The sequence below is a fragment of the Garra rufa genome, chromosome 5 (genome assembly GCF_049309525.1).
Source record: "Garra rufa chromosome 5, GarRuf1.0, whole genome shotgun sequence".
NCBI classification, from domain to species: domain Eukaryota; kingdom Metazoa; phylum Chordata; class Actinopteri; order Cypriniformes; family Cyprinidae; genus Garra; species Garra rufa.
The window spans coordinates 44,034,114-44,055,518 of NC_133365.1; the positions used below are offsets into that span (position 1 = coordinate 44,034,114).

The 21,405-nt window shown below is 37.7% G+C and overlaps 1 protein-coding gene across 1 annotated transcript in view; it reads left to right on the forward strand.

Annotated features, from left to right (window-relative positions):
- The first annotated feature begins 1,054 nt into the window (after positions 1 to 1,054).
- The window catches only part of LOC141334875 (transmembrane protein 132C-like), an 88,781-nt gene continuing 68,430 nt past the window's right edge, over positions 1,055 to 21,405 (forward strand). Inside the window, exon 1 of the mRNA XM_073840099.1 lies at positions 1,055 to 1,633. Coding sequence (XP_073696200.1) covers positions 1,537 to 1,633 — 97 coding nt within the window. The 5' untranslated portion in view covers positions 1,055 to 1,536. The remainder of the gene's footprint in view (positions 1,634 to 21,405) is intronic.

Here is a 21,405-nt window from a genome sequence, read left to right on the forward strand (position 1 = left end):
GGGAGACAATGTGTATATCTTGGTGGATATCACGAGTGCTTTATTTACAAGACAATATTTCAAATGCATTTGTTATGTGTTTTTTTTATAGTGGATTCACAAATCAAAACATTAAATGCATGGATTAAAAGAGGACAAACAGCAAGGTGGTAAGACATTGCTCCTGCCACGTAGACCACACACAGAGACAGGTTATTCAGTTGCTCCTCACTAGGGGTCCCTATTGCTCCTCTATTTGATCAGAGACTCACACTTACTCATGCTGAAGTTCCCACTAATAGACTTTTCCTCTTACTTAAAATATATCCTGAAGTACTTTATTTTACATACCTGCAGCCAAGGTCATAGGTTTGATTCTCAGGGAATACATATACTGCGAGAATTTATAGTGTAGCTTAGAAAAAGAAAAACGCTTAAATCAACCTAAGTAAGTTTGCTGGTCTTTACTTTGGTTTGTAGACTGGCTTTGATTGTGAGCATCTAGCCAACTCAGACGACTGGTTTAGACCAAATTAAACCAGCTAAGATCAGCAAAACAGTTTTGGTTGCTGTATTGTGTTTTTTGTTGTAGTAGGTAAAATGTAAATTTATTTTAAGCCTGTCAGCATGTTAATATGAAACCAAAGTGAAATCAAAGTCAGATTTGTACAGCCATAAATCAACTTTAACATATGCATTTCAAACTGTCCAGTCTTAGACTGCTTATGTTGTGCGTAAAAGCTTCATGTGTATATATATATATGTGTGTGTGTATATATATATATATATTTTAATAAACATTTAATATACTTTAATAAACATTGCAACAGTGCGTAAAATGCGTTTTGTAAAATTAAAATGTGTTTTTGTTAATCTATCTGCCTCCTTGGTTGCAAGATGACGGGTTTTCCCTGCTTGTGATTGGCTGTCTTCTTAGTGCACCTGTTCTGTCGGAAAACCTCATTGGTTGGCTAAGATGTCACTCATTTTCGCCTCTTCTTCACACGCTTCCCGCTCTTAGCGCTGGAGTACCAGCTTGACTGTTGGCCTTTCTGTCTCAGGAGAACTACGCGAGTAAGTTCATATAGGGAAAGCGAAGATAAAAATCAGACATGTCAACAAAAAAGCAGCGTCACAGGAGCGATGGGAACATTTCAGAGAGAGTCAGCAGCGACCGCCGGTGGTTTTGCGCTCCCGTGCGCCAAGAGACGGATTCTTAGGACGCGCGTCTACCCACGAGCTCGCGGGGAGAACATCTCCAACTTCATAACCCCGCCGGTCCGGACCTCTATACTTGTGTTTTAAACTTTATGTATTGAAGGGATAATAACACCACAGGAACAATGACAGTGACTTTCCCTGGCTTATAATAACGCGTTATCACTTTAGTGACGGGTTTGATTCGCGTTTCCAACGGAATTTTGGTGATAGTTAAAGGACACGGATTTTTGGGGACCGCAACAACGCCAGTCTGCTGCCGAACCAGTTATATTATCACATGACTTTCCACAGGATTATGATATTTATTCAGCAACTTCTCAAACTAGACTATTCATAATGTCGTTTTTGAACAATATTCTACTGCCCAGAAAGCCAAAGATGATCGCTGTACGGATGGCGTTATACGCGCTTCTCGTCGCGTCTCTCCACGGAGGTAAAGAAACATTTACGCACATGCAAAACTTGTTGCGAGATGGCATATCGAGCAGAATAAATTAAACGAGCATGATAAAAAACAAGCATCCTTCATGTATTCGAACAACTGTTTGTTAATAATCACATTGTCAGTGCGCTTTCACGTCTGTAGCGCGAATGCAAAAAAGTTGGTGCAGGCTGCTACCAATTCCACTTGACCCATTTTAACATCTTAATTTACACTTGAAATATTTATAGATGAATACACACACTTCTGTGGTAAGTGGCTCCTGCGTTTGGTCGTTTGGAAGAGACTGTGGCGCGCAGCGACAGCAGCGGTGTGGTTTTGTTGTGCCAAGCGTATAAATAATAGAAATGTTGGTTTCTCACCTTGTTGTTTTGCAGTCTTATCATGAATTATGCATCCGTGTAGTTAGCTGGCAAGACAGAGATGTAGAAATAGAATGATTGAACCGTCTTGCACGAAATATCGCGTGGAAACAACAGTTTTGTAATAGTGACACGGACACATTTATCGGACATTTAGAAAGATGCAATGTTTTAACTGTTTATCCACAAGATTATAATGCGTAAGCTATTCAATCTAATCAAAAAGCATCCTGCTGTGCAAATGAAAGTAAGGTTAATTTCTTTTCACATGAGTATTTTTTCTTTCTGTCATTAATTTATAATAGCTTGGTAAATGAGCTGATGTGGTGAGTAACACAGATGCATTCATTTTTTCAGCCTTTTAAATAGTTTATGTGCAGAGTACTGTTATATTTCGGTGAGTATTGAATACTCAATACATACAAAGGTATTTGCTGTGCTAAAGGTGAGCCACCCTATTTTCCCTGTCCACAGAAGCAAGAGACAGTGATGAAATGAGCAGACTTGTGTCCCAGCAGCGTGCTGTTTTTATTCATCCTCTCCAGCTGAGGACCCACAGTGGCCTTCACATCTATTTTTACTTCTACTATCCCAGCAAGTCTGAAACTGGACGTGTCATACAAACAAACAATTAGGCTGTGGGGGTTAGATAGAGACAGACAGAAAGTGTGGGGGATTGCAGAATTAGAAGATCTTCCAATGCGAGGGATGACAAGTTTGTCCAAGTGTGTGAGGGCTTGGATGGTATCAGAGATGTTGACTCTGGAGACAGCACTTGCTGATCAAGCACTGAAACTGTCATCATCATCATTATGTTTTTTTTTTTTCTCATACAGCCTTCTTTCTAGCAAACGTGGCCTCATACTGCTGTGTGTAATGGACTGCATGCAAAGAGTACATCACTTTCAAATTCAGACAGCATGTGGTTTGAATGCATGGAATTGTGTCCGGTGAACTGTGCAATATCCACAGGAATATTCACAGATTTGTGTTTGTAGAGAACTGCGCAGTGTTCGCAGGTTAGTGGGTGTCAGTATGATTACGAAAGTGCCAGTTGTTTGATTTATTTATGTTTTTACAGAATTGCTGACATATAGCAGGATGGACTGTATGAATCGCGCAGCATATGAGGAATGGAATCAAGAAGCAGAAAACAGCTTATAATGTGCATGTGCCTGTGTGATGTGCCAGTGTTTGATGACTGAGGAGACAGATCTGTGAGTGAGTTACAGCAAATTTGCAATTTGCCTGCAATTGAAGGCCCGACAAAACGCACCTGTTCTCAACGATGCCGTCGATAAATCTGCGGGATGAAAGGTTTTTGTTGCTTCAGGGAGTTTTAGGAGCTTAATTGACAAAAGCAGATGGATGTTTACCGAAGGACCGTCTTCCAAGTAGGGCTCGGAGCTCATTTTCCTAGCTTTGCGAAAACTGACTGTGAAACATCTCTCGTCTTCAGCTTCCCCTCCCTTCGGCGTCCGAGGGCAGATATCTGCGTGTTTCGGGGCGCAACCGCAGGTCTGAACAGTTGTAACAAAACCAGAGGTGTTATTAAAACTGTCAGACTATCAGGCTGTCAAACACAGCGCACACACACATTGGCCGTGTCTGCGAGCCAGGCCGAGCACGGGGGCCCATATGTTTGAGGGTTGGCTGACACCAGGGAGATGATTTGCTCTAGGGAGACTGTGAAGCCTAAATCTCTCTTTCTCTGCTCGTTCAAACACACACAGGCATTCAGGCATGCTTATGCGCATGGACACACACCCCCTTGGTGGGTTTTCTTGCTGACAAACTTTCTAGCAAAGCAATAAATAGTGCATTTTGCTTTGTTTCTTAAACCTCGTCAGATGAAATTCAAGATTCACAGCTAGAAGTGCGAGCTGCGAGTGTGTGCTTTTAATAATCCATAGCCAAAGAGGGGTAATCAAGAAGATATTTCCCCACAGATTGGCATCCAGAGAGAAAAGAGGGATAGTGGACGGGAGGGGGGCAGATGAGTAAAAGTAATGACTGTGATCATTATCTTCTATGTTTTTAATTGAGATAATGACCCAGAGGAAGACAATACAACTCCCAAAGGAGAGATTTCTCTCACTGTTTCTCCCTCCTTCTTCATTTCCCCCTCTATTTTTCTCCTTTCAATTTCCTCGACGTGACTGCATGAAATTTCATCAGTTTTGATAGCCCCGCTTCCGAGATAGCTCTATAACCCCGAACAAAGGTAAATGTTGCCTTCGAAATCCTCCGTTGTGTTCCCATACGAAAGTACTTAAATGCGATTCTGTCACTTTTAACCCTCGGAGGCGGAGAGAAAGAAGTTTGCTAAGACGGAAATGATTTTCCATTACAACTGCAGAAAGACCAGTTAGCGAGTTCCCATTTTGCAAACGTAATAAAATTGAAAACTTTCATCTCAGCAAATTGATTTCAGTCGGATTCAGAAAGGAAGAATGAAGAGGAGGGGAAAAAAATCATTAGATCATTGGAGCATGACTACCGTGGGACTTTAGGAATTTGCGTATGGCGGGTGAGAACACACAGAGGCTCCCGCTTTATTTTTATTAATTCATTCACTCACTCTTTGACTTTGTGAAGGAGATTTTTGCATTAGGGAAGGGCATATGGGTAAATACAAAGGTAGAGTGAAGAAGGAAGGCAGAATATGATACAAATTGACAGAAAAAGCAAGATTCGATGGATTGATAAAGGTGTGAATAAATTGATTTTCCATCTGCTAAAGTCAGATTTGGAAATGTCTTTTTGTAAAAAAAATTGTATGTATGAAAATTGTATAATATTCAAGGTACAATTTGAAATAATTCCTCTCACCACATTTGTCATTACTAAAACACAGTAGTAAAAATTTTATTAGAAGGGTTATATTGAGCTATTAAGATTTTGCTTACATCTAGGTTGTGTGTGTATATATATATATATATATATATATATATATATATATATATATATATATATATATATATGTTTTGCTATTTTATAAAAAAAAATCAGAGGTAAATCCATAACAATTACATTTGTAATAATATTTCAAGTGTAAATTAAGATTTGTTATATTTTGAATTAAATTTTCTTTGTAAAAGGCAAAACGTTGATCATACTGATTTCAAAGTTAAGTATTTATTAGTTTGAATATACATTGAACCAAAAACTATCATAACATCTTAGCTGATAATTCAGTATACTTTGTTTTTGACAAGTAGTGACAGTAATGCTTTGGTAGCAACTGCATCACATTACAGAATTTTAACTGGCATACTAAAACACTATTAAAACATACTAAAATACAAAAGAATTGCATAACTGTACAAAAATTTTGTTTATTTCCCCCAAATATGAGGATTATGTGTTTCCTTTTGTTGCTACCGAAACTCCATCAAATGTTTTGGTTGTGACAATTTTAGATACTTTTGAACCTAGCTCAAAGATGCTAATCAACACATGGTTAGCTAGCAGTTATGAGCAGTTAGCTAGCAGTTACAGCAAAAAAAGTGTGCTTAATTGCAGGAAAAAAGGTGTTCAGTAGTGATGTTCCTTAAAGTTACACACAGATTTTTTTTTTCAGATTTTTTAACACATTTACCTCAAAATGATGAGACCTATCTACTCAACCCTTGTAGCGATTAGAGAAAGGGACTCAGGAATATTTCCTGATCATAAATCTATGGGTTTAGTTAAAATAGGTCTTGGCAGTAGACTAAAACATACTTTGTTTTGGTAGTGACATGAAAAATGCGGGACACATTTTCTACTTAAAGTTTCAGAATTTACAAAGAAAATATAAAGTAAATATATATTTTTTTAACTTTGTAAAAGAGTCAAAAAGAAAGAAAGGAAAAAATGCAATTATTTCAAAATCATTTTCATAGGGTTCGGGACAGCCACCTCCCAATTGAAAGTACCCAGGAAATGATGATTTAATGTATATTAAGCTTACCAAAATTTTAAATATTATTGTGGGTTTCAGTAGATAATAGAAGGATCTTAATAAACATATTTAAACAAACTTTGAATACTTAAATGCTTTTAAATGTGTTTTTTTGGTCGTGGGACAGCAGTTTGCACCAATTCTGTATAATGGCCATTATATGCATATTTCTATTTTATTCTTTTGTTTTCTAGAAAACTTGTTTTCTTTCCATCTATTTTCGGACTGCTGGAAGGTATTTCTCTGTCATTAAGGACTCTCGGCCAGCAGTTCATTTAACACGCACATGCCCTCGGAACGCCTGAGAAATTATCGGCATTACCATCAGCTAGACTCCCCATATTCTCACGCTCTCTTTTGGATGTATTATAGCCATATGGTATCGGCTCTGGAAATTAGAGTTGCACTTTCGTGTTACTAGTTGGCTATCATTCTCTTTTTCTTTCTCACCATGGCAATTTTCTCTATCGATTGGGCTTGGTTCTTTCTCCTGTGATGATGTGAGCGAAGGAGGTGAAAAAAGAGGATACTGAAGGTGTTAGAGGTGGCTCTTGTTTGTGTAGATGGAATAATTAACGCTCATTAAGAGGGTGATGAGAGGCTTAGGGGTGATGCTACTTGTTAGGATAATTAGAGTCAAATAGGCCTCATTATGCAAATTGGGAGGAAGTGTGATTCTGTCAGTGTTTACCTGAACTCTGTGGTACTGATGACCTCAGATAGAGATGACAGAAGCAGAGTATCTAAAGAAAAGACGAAGGAGGGAGGGATAATGAGCTGTTATAGGCTAAGAGGAAATAGAAATAAAATAAGCGATGATCTATTTAAGAGATGTGAAGGAGAAAAACAAGTAATGAGATGACAGAAACGAGGGAGGATGGATGGAATCTGTAATCTGTAATCAAATATAAGCTCTGAGGGCAATAAAGAAGCTGCTCCATTTTCGGGGAAATGAAATGTTTCTCAAATTATTTTACCGTAGAGAGAGATCGGCGGATAAGCCTTTCAGGCCAACTCCGTTGCGGAAAGAAAAACAGCTCTCTTTATAATAGGACGGGTGAAAATATTAAAACAAAATACAATGCCCTCCACACAGAAGTGTCAACCGTGAAGCCATTGTACTGTGGTGAAGACCACTCGATGTGTCCTCTAGAGAGCACTTGTGTAGTGGTCTGCAAATCATTTTAAAGCACTGGAAGCCGAGACTGTGTAATGTTGTAGGTATGGGATTTTATGTATTTATGAGACTCCATAGTTGTCTGTAAGGCACCGACCTCTACTAAGGTGTATGTATGTGATGGATCGAGGCTCTCGTTAACCGCAGGCCTCAGTGGGTGATTACTTCTCAACATGTTGCCTGTCCTGCTGAGTTTTGGCACCGTGATACACACACACACACACAGTTAAGACCTAAATGACTTTGCTCAGAGTTGGGTGGAGCGCTCACAGTGCCGTGTGTGTATATGTGTACAGCTCATCTTGGCACTAGATCACTCCATCACTTTGCCTGGCATAAGTTCTGTCAGATGGTCTGTCTGCTTGGCGTGACCTTACTGCTCTCTGTACGCCTGCGATGCAGTAATAGATAAATAATGCTTCTGTTCACGACATAAAAGCAACTTAAAATAGAAAGAAACAAATTAACATTCCGCATGGTGCATGAGTATGTTTCACGCCCTCTCATTGGCAATTTCCATTTGTCTCTGTTGTTGGCCAGATGAACTACCCACTCTATGTTTTGTTCTAATAAATAGTTTTGATTGAAAAAACTAAAACAATTTCATTTAACACAACTCAATATTCCTCTGAAAACAACATGCATCTCCCTGTTGATGTATGCTGGACCTCTCCAATCATTTATTCGGCCTAAACCCTGCTTCTCTACAATCCAAAACCCTTGATAGAACCACTCCAGTCCTACATGATTATATGTGACCCTGGACCACATAACCAGTTAAAAGGGTACATTTTTTTAATGATATTTATATATACATTTGATAGCTGAATAAATAAGCTTTCCATTGATATTTGCATGTTAAGATCTGACAATATTTGGCTGAGATACGACTATTTGAAAATCTAGAATCTACGTCACAATAGAGGAAACACAAGATCTGTTGCTACTTGTGTTTTTTTTCGTACTTATATGTAGAATTTCCACTCTATTAGCTGTCATGGTGGTCCCACGGCATTGTATAATGTTTTTTATTTTTTGTCGTGCCATGATGTGTTGCAAAAAAATCATAAAAATGCCATGTGCAAAAAGAATATGTTGTGAGTTTGTTAGCATGGCAAACTGTTCCTCAAAATGACGTGAACACTAGGGCTGCAACTAACGACTATTTTAATAGTCGACTAGTCACCGACTATTGAAACGATTAGTCGACTAATCGGATAATTATTCAATTTTTCTCAAATTTAGCATGAGATTGCTTTAATTATGTGGAAAATTATAGTAAACACAAGAAAGAAGGGGGTACTTCAATAAAAAATGCATATTTTGCTGCTGATAGGCCAATTCATACTAAAAGTAAATAAAAATGCCCTGTCTAAAACCAATTAGGCACAGTGCTCGGTCAGTACAGACATAAATGCATAAATTAAGAAACTCTATAATTTTTTTAATGGACAGGCACATTTGTTTTATAAGAAAAAATAAATTAAAATCAAGTAAACATTTTCTTCCTGTAAACCATCAGCAGCAATAAAACAGTAAACAAAAATGTATATCCAAAACAAAACGTATTGGCTTCCATGTTATTTAAATCTTACCGAGGCCAGCCAAACTCCGTTTCATTCAACTGTCCGACGTGCTTTCTCTTTAAATGTTCGTGCATCACAGAGGTGCTGCCGTGATGCGCAAGGACTGCTTTACAAACCATGCAGGTAATATTTTAATTCGCCGTAGCAGGCTAAAATGCTCCCAAACTTTACTCCTGTTTCATACATACTCAGTCTGCAGTGCGTCTACAGTCCGTGTGCGTTACGTATGCGGTGCAGAAGAAGCACAGACTCGTTTTGCTTTCACACAGAACGCGTTTGCAGTCCGTACATTGTGAACGTTCTAATCCGTTAACATGGGTGTGGAAAAAAAAAAACGCACAGCAGACGGAGTATGTGTGAAACGGGCGTGTTTTGGTACGTGCAGCTGCTGCGTTGGACGCCGCCATTTCTGTATGTTATCGCTCAGCATAGAAGCTGCGTATGTGCGACTCTCGGCAGAAAGATGCCTCACTCGGTTGTCTGGCGACAACATCGACAATGAAATTCATTGTCGACTATTTCTATTATCGATTTTTGTCGACAACGTCGACGAATCGTTGCAGCCCTAGTGAACACTGACATAAAACTGAGACGGTGTTTCACGGAGTGACTGATAATCCTAAATATCATGGAGATTGTAATGCGTGATTTGTGCCATCCATGGAAATTTCTGATAAACTGTTGGCATTTCTGTTAACTGTACCAGGCCCTGAGATAGTCCCATTCTTGTGTGTGTGTGTGTGTGTGTGTGTATAATAATGCACCTCTGCTAACACCTACGTCCTTGCGTCACACGGAAACACACACACTCTCACAATGATATTGATGCACATCTGACATTTTGAGGCTCCATTTGTCTTGAGAGGTGGGGTTGGTGGGGGGTGTGGGGTGGGACCGGTGACATTTCATGCAGCCATAATGTTATTCATTATGGCAGAGGGGCACTGGAGAGGGTACAGCGGGCGCTGCCTGTGTGTGCCACAACCCATCTGTCTCTTTGCCCCCCTTTTTTGCTTTCTCACTCCCCCTCTCTCTCACTTTCTGTGGGTGAAATGGCAGCAGCGTTTTTCCCTTCACCCCGAGGCCTGAGATATATCCCCGCCTGCTTTTCCCTGATAAGACAAACCTACAGCACTTACCTTTCCCTCTCTCCTCGGCTCGCTCTTCTCCAGCCCCTGCTTCAGGAGGCAGAAAGGGGTGTAATCTTTGGGGAACTTTACGTAAGTGCAGTAGAAGAGACCTGTGATATTTGCTTTCACTCAGAATTCTGCTGGTGGTACCTCTTTAAAGTAGCAGTGCTTTGAGTGGGTCTACTAACAGAGTAGGTTAGGAGTGATGGTACCAAGCCAGTTATAGGTACGTAGCCAAGACTGCAATTGTTTAAAAGTACACAGCAGCATTTAATATACACCCTGTGAAATGATTGATGGTTGTTCAGGTGGTGTTCTATAATTTCATCATATTTTAAGAGTTTTGTTTTGCTTGGTGTGAAACAGTCGCATCAGTAAGAGGACTGAATGAAGGCTCAAGCGGTCATTCTGCTATGGCTAGCGCCCACTTACCTGCCTTTTCTGCATGTCAGTTACATCACCTTATTAATAATATTCATGAGGCAAGCTGATAGGGATTATAATGTGTCTCACAAGTGTTCAGAACTAACCTTAGATTACGCATAATAACTAGCTTGTTTTTAGATGGTAGGTTAAAATAATATTTTTTAATTATTAAGTTTAAAAGTGTAGGGTCAGTAAGATTTTTATTAAGATAAATCATGTTCTTAAAATTTTTTGTTTGTTTGTCTCCTAAAAATACTGTTTTCACCATTGATAATTATAATAAATGAGTACCAAATTATTACAAAATTTAAATAAAAAATATTTACACTGCCTTTCAAAAGTTTGGGATCAGAATTTTTATGTTTTTTAAAAAAAAAAAAGTCTCTTATGCTCATCAAGGCTGCATTTATTTGATCAAAAATACAGAAAAAAACAATTGTAAAATATTACTATTTAAAATAGCAGTTTTCTATTTCAACACTCTTTAAAATATAATTTGTTTCTTTTATGCAAAGCTGAATTTTGCTGATTTGATACTCAGTTGTCAATTTGGTAAATTGTTGTGCTGCTTAGTATTTTATTTTGGAATATTTTGGTATTCTGTGATACTTTTTTCAGGATTCTTTAATAAATAAAAGGTAAAAAGAACAACATTTATTTTTTTTTCTAACAATAATCTTTACCGTAACTTTTGATCAATTTAACACATCCTTGCTAAATAAAACTATTCATTTAAAAAAAATATACTGACCTTACACTTTTGAATGGTTGTATATAATGTTACAAATGTTCTATTTTTAATAAATGCTGTTATTTTTTGCTTTTTATTTATTATTTTTTTAAGTATCCTGAAAAAGGTTAAAAAATATTAGGCAGCAAACACTGTTTCCAACGTTGATAATAAATCAGCATATTAAAATAATTTTTGAAGGATCATCTGAAAATTCAGCTTTGATCACAGAAATAAATTATATCTTTGAGTATATTAAAATAGAATGCCGTTATTTTAAATTGTAATAATATTTTACAATATTACTGTTTTTTCTGTATCTTTAATCAAATAAATGCAGCTTTAATTAGCATAAAAGCCTTCAAAAAAACATAAGTCTCACTGACCCCAAACTTCTGAGCAGCAGTGTGTTTGTCTTTTTCTAAAGGATAATGTGACTTTTTTTTCTTTGCTGTCACAGAAATATAATTATATTTTAAACAAATATTCAATAGAAAGCGGTTATTGTCAGCCTGGCTAATTAATTTACTTTTTTTTTTAATTACATAATTATGTTTTATAATGTGTCATTTCAGCAATCTTCAGTGTCATATTTGCTATTATTAAATTGCATACCGTAATAGCATTATGTTATTTACATCAACATTGTCATGCATCTGCCACTCTTCTCCTTAGATATAGACTAGAGATTTCACAATAACAAAAGCTATCTGGCCCCTATTGAAAATGAGCATTCATTGTTGTGCTGATGTTTTGTTTTTGGCCATTTGTGTCTCTGTAGTGTCACCATACGCTTACGGACTCCTCTCCTCAATCCACGCGCTGTTAAACCGCTCAGAGTTCTTTCCACTCTCCATATCTCTATTTCTCCCAGCTGGCTGTTTAAGTGCTGTTTACTCGTTTGCCATTCCTGAGAGAGGTAATTAAGGATGGTACAAAGAGAGAAAGAGTGAGAAAGCAGGAAAGGAGAGTTGGTTTTATTAGCACTGAGTTCCACTTACAGTTAAATGCGCTGTGTCTCTCCTCTTCAGCCTACTTCTCTTTTTCCACCTGCCTCCCTTTCTTCATCCCTCCTTCTCCCTCTCCACCTGTCTTTTTGCTGTCATACAGCTCTTCCTCATGCACTCTCTCTAAATTTCGCTCACTGTCTTCTTTCTGTCTCTGATCTTTCCCTCTCTGTTAAACCTGTTCTCTCTTGTTAGGGCAGAAAGGACGTCCAGAACTGTGCGGTAGAGTGAAGTTTAGCCCAGGGCTTAACCTGTAAGTATCCCTACAAGCAGACGGCAAGATTGAAGATCAGTCTGTATGGGTCTCTCTCAAGAGGGAGGAAAAAGACAGTGAGGGAAATTGAGAAAGAGAGAAAATCATTGTTCAGGACTCGTTCACGTCTCTATAGATCAGAGTCAAAATCTTTTAGTTTTGAGCTGCCGCTCTCCTCCCCGAAGCCTTTACATGAAGAGGAAAATCATCCTCTCTGGTTTTCTTTTTCGCAGTCTCTCATCATTGATAAAATAATTCTTGCTTCTTGTGCTTAGCAGGTTTAAAGTAAGCCAAGTTTCTTTCCAAACTGTTCTGAAAGAACTACATACATGCATACACACACACAGGTTCTCCTATTAGTTTATATCAGGAAGGGTTTGTGTTTTATTTTAGGTGTGTGTGGGAAGGTTAGAAGCTGTGTGCAGAAGAATAATGGATTTTCTGAAATGTATATTTTGTCAACTGCGTGGTTTTCTGTATAGAGCATTGTAAGAAGTCTAAGGGTGTGTTCACACTTGTAGTTCGGTTCGTTTGGTTCATTTGCTCCTGGTCCACTTGGCGTTCACACTGGCATTTTTGACAGTGAACCTAAAGATACCGAACGTAAAGGCATAGTGATACGTTCACAACCTGATTGGTCAGGGTTGAGGGACATATATTTCATGACGTCATCTCACCGAACACTCCAAACAAAAGTAAAAGGTGCATCCGACTTAAAGCAGCGAAGTCGAATACACCTAATGCGATCTCCTGGACTAAGCGTGCTCATTGTTATGTCTATATGATTTTATTATCACCACCTGTGAAGTCACGAAGAGCTCATAAAAGGCACTTTACTTCCTCGATGCTCTACATTTGCCCTCTGCTCATTTTGTTTTGGATACTTGTTCCCTTCGTGAAATCATGTTGCATTCCTGTTTTTGGTTTGTTTAGAAGTATTTGGTCCATGTTATGTTCAAATTTCAATCAAACTGCACCAGAGTTCACGGCCTGCTTGATTGGTTCGCACCAGGGTTCAAATGGCAGCGTTCACACTTACAGAGCAATCGCACCAAAGTTCGTTTTAATCAATTCAAACATGACAAGTGTGAACATAACCTAAATGATAGGGACATTCCCTTTTGAAAGTGTATGTGTAGTGTAGGGCTGCAACTAACGACTATTTTAATAGTCGACTAGTCACCGACTATTGAAACGATTAGTCGACTAATCGGATAATTATTAAATTTTTCTCAAATTTAGCATGAGATTGCTTTAATTATGTGGAAAATTATAGTAAATACAAGAAAGAAGGGGGTACTTCAATGAAAAATGCATATTTTATTGAACTTTGCTGCTGATAGGCCAATTCATACTAAAAGTAAATAAAAATGCCCTGTCTAAAACCATTTAGGCACAATAATCGGTCAGTACAGACATAAATGCATAAATTAAGAAACTCTATAATCTTTTTAAAGGACAGGCACATTTGTTTTATAAGAAAAAATAAATTAAAATCAAGTAAACATTTTCTTCCTGTAAACCAGGGGCAGGCACATCAGCAGCAATAATACCGTAAACAAACATGTATATCCAAAACAAAACGTATTGGCTTCCATGTTATTTAAATCTTACCGAGGCCAGCCAAACTGGTTTCATTTAACTGTCCGACGTGCTTTCTCTTTAAATGTTCGTGCATCACAGAGGTGCTGCCGTGATGCACAAGGACTGCTTTACAAACCATGCAGGTAATCTTTTTATTCGCCGTAGCAGGCTAAAATGCTCCCAAACTTTATGCCTGTTTCACACATACTCAGTCTGCATTGCGTCTACAGTCCGTGTGCGTTACGTATGCGGTGCAGAAGCAGCACGGACTCGTTTTGCGCTCACACAGAACGCGTTTACAGTCCGTACATTGTGAACGTTGTAATCCGTTAACATGGGTGTGGAAAAAAAATACGCACTTTAGACGGAGTAACGTTATGTGTGAAACGGGCGTGTTTTGGTACGCGCAGCTGCTGCATTCAGTGCATTGGACGCCGCCATTTCTGTATGTTATCGCTCAGCATAGAAGCTAATGCCTATGTGCGACTCTCGGCAGAGAGATGCCTCACTCGGTCAGAGAAAACATGTCTGGCGACAACATCGACAATGAAATTCATTGTCGACTATTTCTATTATCGATTTTTGTCGACAACGTCGACGAATCGTTGCAGCCCTAGTGTAGTGAGGTTTGTGTGTGTGTTTCTGAGGGAGACAGAGAGCGCTTGTACTACTTTCAACATTCATTGAGTGTGTAATTGTCTAAAATAGCTTTGCGTCCCCAAACTCCCAACCATATAATCACAGTAGAACAATGCACTGAACATTAAGGGAGTGAGAGAGGTAACTTAAGACAAGTCAGAGGACTCTCATCACCTCTTCAATGCGGTATTCATTTATCCAATATCCTGTGTGGATTCTCTTCATCCCTGACCCCTGAATTCTCCTGAAAAGTGTGTTTGTGAGTAATTTGCCTTCATGCTAATCTGAAACTAGAGAGAGCGGCAATGTGGCCTGGCAAGCTTCTCTGTTTACACAGTGAAAAAGAAAGGATGGAAGGCATCAGTTTCTTTTAGTAAATCTTGACGTACTATTTTAACGGCAAACGACTGTTTGGGCTGGCGCAGACTGTTAGTAAATTTTGCCCTTAGTCTATTAAAATACATTCAGTATTCCAACAAAATACAAGATAAGGAGGCAAAAATGACCCGTATGACTTTCATATGTCTTTTATATTTATATAATCTGATACAGTTAATAGTGAGCATAGTTTTCTCTTAATATCAGATCAATTGCAAATGTGATATTGATTGAATGAACAGCTCAATAAACCAGAGGTTAATATTAAGTTAATATTTTAGACAAAACAGTTCTTGTATTGTTGTATTTTGACAACAGAAATATTTATAAAGCCACAGCAGAACTGTTTTGTTTTGTTACTGAATCATTCAGCTGTTTGAATGAATCAGTTGAATGAATGACTCAATGACGCACTCATGCAGTGATTTTAGGTTTTTATTTAAAGTATCTTTTCCTTTTTTCCCAAATTAAGAGAGTGAAATAAGTAATTTAAGTCAAGTCAGAGGACTCCCATCACCTCCTCAATGCGGTATTCATCCATCCAATATAATGTGTGGATTCTCTTCATCCCTGACCCCTGAATTCTCCTGAAAAGTGTGTTTGTGAGTAATTCGCCTTCATGCTAATCTGAAACTGAGAGCACTAATGTGGCCTGGCAAGCTTCTCTGTTTACACAGTGAAAGTGAAAGGATGGAAGGCATCACTTTCCTTTAGTAAATCTTGCTTGGTAAATATCTAAATATCAGAACTAAATATCTAAATATCAGAACTATTGCAAATAAATGAACCTCTCAATAAATAAGAAGCTAATATTAAGTTAATATTTTAGACAAAACAGATCTTGTTTTTACTGTATTTTGACAACAAAAACAGTTTCAAACAAAGCCACAGCAGAACTGTTTTGTTTTGTTACTGAATCATTCAGCCGTTTGAACGAATCTGTTGAATGAATGACTCAATGACTCACTCATGCAATGATTTGCCTCCACCTACTAGCAATAGGTTTATATTTAAAGTATATTTTCCTACCCCCCCCCCCCAAGTTAAGAGAGGTAACTTAAGAGAAGTCAGAGGACTCTCATCACCTCCTGTGTGGATTCTCTTCATCCCTGACCTCTGAATTCTCCTAAAAAGTGTGTTTGTGAGTAATTTGCCTTCATGCTAATCTGAAACTGTAGAGAGCGCCAATGCGGCCTGGCAAGCTTCTCAGTTTACACAGTGAAAGAGAAAGAATGAAAGGATGGAAGGCATCAGTTTCTTCCTCAGCCTCCTCACCTATCTTTCAACCCAAACCTCATCCAGTTGAATCATTCATTGTCTTTTTATCTGTTGACGTCATTAGAAAAGTGGCGCTCATGTAAGCGACACAAGTTTAAGTGCAGCTAGTGTCATTTATACCTTTTCCGCACTGTTTCTTGTCCTCTCTCTCGGCGCCAAAGACCTAAAATAGAACTGACTATCTTTTTTTATACAGAATGTTAGTGCTGTCTTCCAGTTCTGAAATTGGCGGCATGATGCTAGGTTGTTCTGGGTGGTTGGCAGAGCATTGCTGTACGGTTGCTAGGTGGTTGCTTACTGGCGCAAGTCAAAAGAGCCCACTTGCAAGTCTTTGATATTCCAGTCCCTAGATACAGCTTGGGTCCCTCCTTCAACACAAGTCTAAGGATTTTTTTCTACGCGTTTTATCATCTTCCAAGGTCTGATTCCTTGGAATATCACGCTTCTCAGTGAGCTGCACTATTTTTGAGATATCATTCATATCTGCGGCACAAACAGTGCAGTTTAATACCTAGCATTAAGGGCTTTGAACAAAAAAAAAAGCATAAATATATGCAATAGTAATAGTAATTCCTGCCTTAGCAGTCACTCCTAATAAACATACGCCTCATGTTTTTTGCATTGTGTGCAAGTTTGGAGAGAGTTTCCTTCTAGGTCATTGAGCCAAACCCAGTTGCTTAAATTTTAAGATATGCAATGTATTCTGGTTCTCTTACCAAAAACAGCATTTTCTGGAACCCGGCAGGGCTCAGGGAGTTTTTTCCTTATTTCCTCCCTCATCTACCTACACACACACATCTCACATTACAGAATCAGTAGACTGTGAGAGCACAGACTCTCAAAGCACACTGCAAATATTTTGTTTACAGATATTTGAATAAATAATGTATGAAACAAGCATATATTTTAAATTCTGTTTATTTGCTGTAATTTGTTTATATTATTTGTTACATCAACCATCCTTCTGTCTGGATGTCTGTATTGTCATCAGCTAGGGGTGTGCGATATATATCATCTATGAAAATATTGTATGGGTTGTTTAAGCGATTTGGCATGATCAAGTTTATCGCAAAAACCAAACAAAATCACACCCAGATAGTGCACACATATACTACATGAGTACATTTAGAGTTCACAGCTTCACTGTGTGATTTGTGGCCAGATTTACTAAACAGGGCAAATTACCATTAGAGCGCAATTCCATAAAAGCATCAATACGCACATTAAAAAACACAGACGCAGCCAGATCATTTCCATAATGACCAGCACAATCTACCAAGAGCAGCGCAAATTATCGCCTGCTTTAAAGAAGTTCACTTCCAGAACAAAAATGTACAGATAATTTACTTACTCCCTTGTCATCCTTGTTCTCAGTCGTAAAGAAATTATGTTTTTTGAGGAAAACATTAGGATTTCTCTCCATATAGTGGACTTCTATGGTGCCCCCGAGTTTGAACTTCCAAAATGCAGTTTAAATGCAGCTTTAAAGGGCTCTAAATAATCCCAGTCGAGGAAGAAGGATCTTATCTAGCGAAACGATCAGTTATTTTCTAAAATAATTTACAATTTATATACTTTTTAACCTCCAATGCTTGTCTAGTCTAGGTTCTGGTTCATGAAAGTTAGGGTAGGTCAAAAACTCCCATCTCATTTTCTTCTCCAACTTCAGAATCGTCCTACATTGCTGTTTTATTGTTTTTTGTAAAGTGCGTTTGATCTTCTTTACACTTGCACTTTGTAAACACTGGGTCGGTACTTCTGCAGCAATGTAGGACGATTTTGAAATTTCAGGAAGAAATGAGATGGAAGTTTTACAGCCTACCCTAACTGTCTTGAACTGGAATACACAGAGTTGACGCAGAGCTAGACAAGATGAGCATTTGAGGTTAAAAAGTATACAAATTGTCAGTTATTTTAGAAAATAACCGATTGTTTTATACATAAGACCCTTCTTCCTTGGCTGGGATTGTTTGGAGCTCTTTGAAGCTGCATTTAAACTGCATTTTGGGAGTTCAAACTTGGGGCACCATAGAAGCCCACTATATGGAGATACATCCTGAAATGTTTTCCTCAAAAAAAACAATTTCTTCACGACTGAAGAAAGAAAGACATGAACATCTTGGATGACAAGGTAGTGAGTAAATTATCTGTACAGTTTTGTTCTGTAAGTGAACTTCTCCTTTAAGACATGCTTTTTTGGGTGTTATGTAATGGTGCAAATACCAGTAATTTGACAAATGCAAACGTTCGTAAATTGTGTGGTGTGATTCATTTTAATAGTCTCCTCCCATAAATTTTACGCCTGAAAAGGAAACTCCTACAAATGCATGTCTTTAGTAAATCCCGCCAAAAGACGGTTTAGTAAATCGTTAGTAAATCTGGCCTTTAATCTATTAAAATACATTCAATATTCCCCCAAAATTTAAGATAAGGAGGCAAAAATGCCACTGTATGACTTTTATATATCTTTTATATTTATATAATCTGATAAAGTTAATATCACAGTGACGTTTTTTTCTAAATATCAGAACGATTGCAAATGTGATATTTATTTGAAGAACAGCTCAATAAACAAGAGGTTAATATTAAATGATGTTTTTGCTGTATTTCAACAACAGAAATAGTTTAAAACAAAGCCACACCAGAACTGTTTTGCATCTCCGAGTGACACACAATGGCGTTTCGTACAAAATCAATCATCTGTTTGAACGAATTGATTGAATGAATGACTCAATGACTCACTCGTGCAGCGATTGCTGCCACCTACTGGTGATTTTAGGTTTATATTTACAGTAAATTTTCCCCAAATCATTTTACATATCAATATTGAGCATTTTGTTTTTAAAACATCAAAACAATATTTGTGCATTTGTAATTGCAGGTTAACTGTATTCATGTCCTGCATTAAACAGAAATGCAACTTCAGATGCAGCTTCTGCATTGCAAACACACATTTTGTTAATACTGATTTCTTTTGATTAATACCAGCCCTATAGTGTCTTACTATTTAATTTATTGATTAAATGTAAGAATTCACATGAGAAATGATGCATACATTTAATTAGGTTAGAAAAAAATGCCTTTATAAAAGGTAGAAATCAATATAAACTTGTGGAAAGGTTAATTTATGTTACTCCTGCAAACTAACCACCGCACGGAATATGGAGAACATCAAAAGTGTTGGGAGTCAGCTGTCTATGGCAGTCCTAAACCTGTCAATACACCAGTACAATAACACACTCAGCAAAATATTGTCTAATTATCATTATCACACACCCTTATCATTGTCCATAAAAAAACAAAACAAATTGGTTTGCCACTAGTGCTGTTTGGTGTGTGTGTATGCATACATGCGAAAGAGACAGATACATCAACCAGCTCAGGCACTCCGGCACAGCTTAGGGAAGGTCCCAGGGATAAAAATGAAATTACATTCATTATCAGAGGTTAGAAATCCTCACCACTCCATTTGGATTAGATCAGATTGGTGTGAGTTTGTGTGTGCATGTGTGTTCGTCCATTTGCCAAAGGGTATAACCGGGCCAGACAGGCTAAGTGTTGTCTGTGTGTATGTGTGAGAGACTACTGTGAGTCAGAGAGCGAATCAGTGGGCTAAGATTACGTGTCAGTGGTACTCTTTAAATTTGAGTTTTTATTAAAACGGTCAATAAACAGACAAAAGCACTTCATTTTTACGAAGACCAACATGGCTCCTCTGAGAGCTGTTACCAGGCAGGGGAATAAATAGCTTGAATATCAGCATAATGGCTTTGGAGGCGACAGAGAGCGAGTCGAACGCTTCCCAGGAAAAAAGAAAACATAGTCAATTCCAAATTCAATCTCTCCTGTTTTCCCAAAGCCTAGTCGTGCTGTGATGAGGAAGCACAGAGCTAATGTGGCTGTCTTTCTGTCTAAAGAATTCTTTTCATGTTCTTTCCTCTTTTATATTTTTGTTCTTGCGTAATGTGGTGCCTCAGATATTTGGAGCAGCAGTCAAATTAAAAACACATCAGAGAATTGTGGGAAGTGCAGTTTAGGCTGGGTGAGTAAGCACTTTTTCTTTTTGTTTGAGATTTCGGGGCTTAACTTGCAAAGGCCCTGATGGCTGCTTATATCCTTCTGCTTTTTAATATTCACATTCATATTCATTTTCAGCATTTCTGTGTCTTTTTATGTGTGTACTACCACAGGAATCAGTCCAGAGAAACTGTTCTTAAAGGAATAGTTCATCCGAAAATTAAAATTCTGTTATCATTTACTTAAACCCATGTGTCTTCCATAGAACAGAAAAAGAGAAGTTTAGCATAATGTCTTGGGTCATCTTTTGTATTCAGGGACATGATTTCTTGTTTTTATTTTGTCTTTGTAATTTAGTTTTGAAGTTTTGTTTTATTGTTTTCACTCTGTAATTGTTAAAGGTCCACTGAAGTGCTTTAAAATATATTATTCTATGTGTTGACATAATTTCAACTGAAACGGTTGAACCTCCCCCTTTTTTTAAATAGCCAATAGCGTTTTGTTTATATCACAGGTTTTTTGCCCTAATTGAATGCATATTTACATCTGAATTGTTCCCTATCCCATATATAGTGCACTACGTGCCATTTACCATACAGGAAACACAAATTCTGTGAACAAGTGACTGATTTCAGCCGCAGCTTCAGCGCCTATCTATAATGTAGAAACAAATATTTTCTAGAAACATTTACACCTTATATACTTTTTAATCTCAAACATTCGTCTTGCTGAGCTATTGAGCATTGAGGTTAAAAAGTATATAAATTGTAATTTTTTTTTTTTTTCAGAAAATAAATCGTTTTGCTAGATAAGACCCTTCTTTCCTTGGCTGTGATTGTTTAGAGCCCTTTGAAGCTGCATTTTGGAAGTTCAAACTCAGGGGCACCATAGAAGTCTATTATATGGAGAGACATGAACATCTTGGATGACAAGGGGGTGAGTACATTATCTGTAAAATTTTGTTCTGAAAGTGAACTACTCCTTTAAGGCAAGACACTGCAGGTGAATAGGGTAAAAAATTAACTAATAGTTATCACCTTACTTACCCAGTTTATATAATTACATTGATAATTGCAAACATTTTTTGTATTTTTCTAAAATCTAGTTTTCTAAAATGTTACATTTATATATGCAAATGAGGCATTATTTAATGAAATATGCACTAATTTGTATACATTTCTAGTACAAAAATCTAAACACTGGATGAAGTCGGTTTCAAAATTCTTGTCAATTTTTTTGACATATTAGAG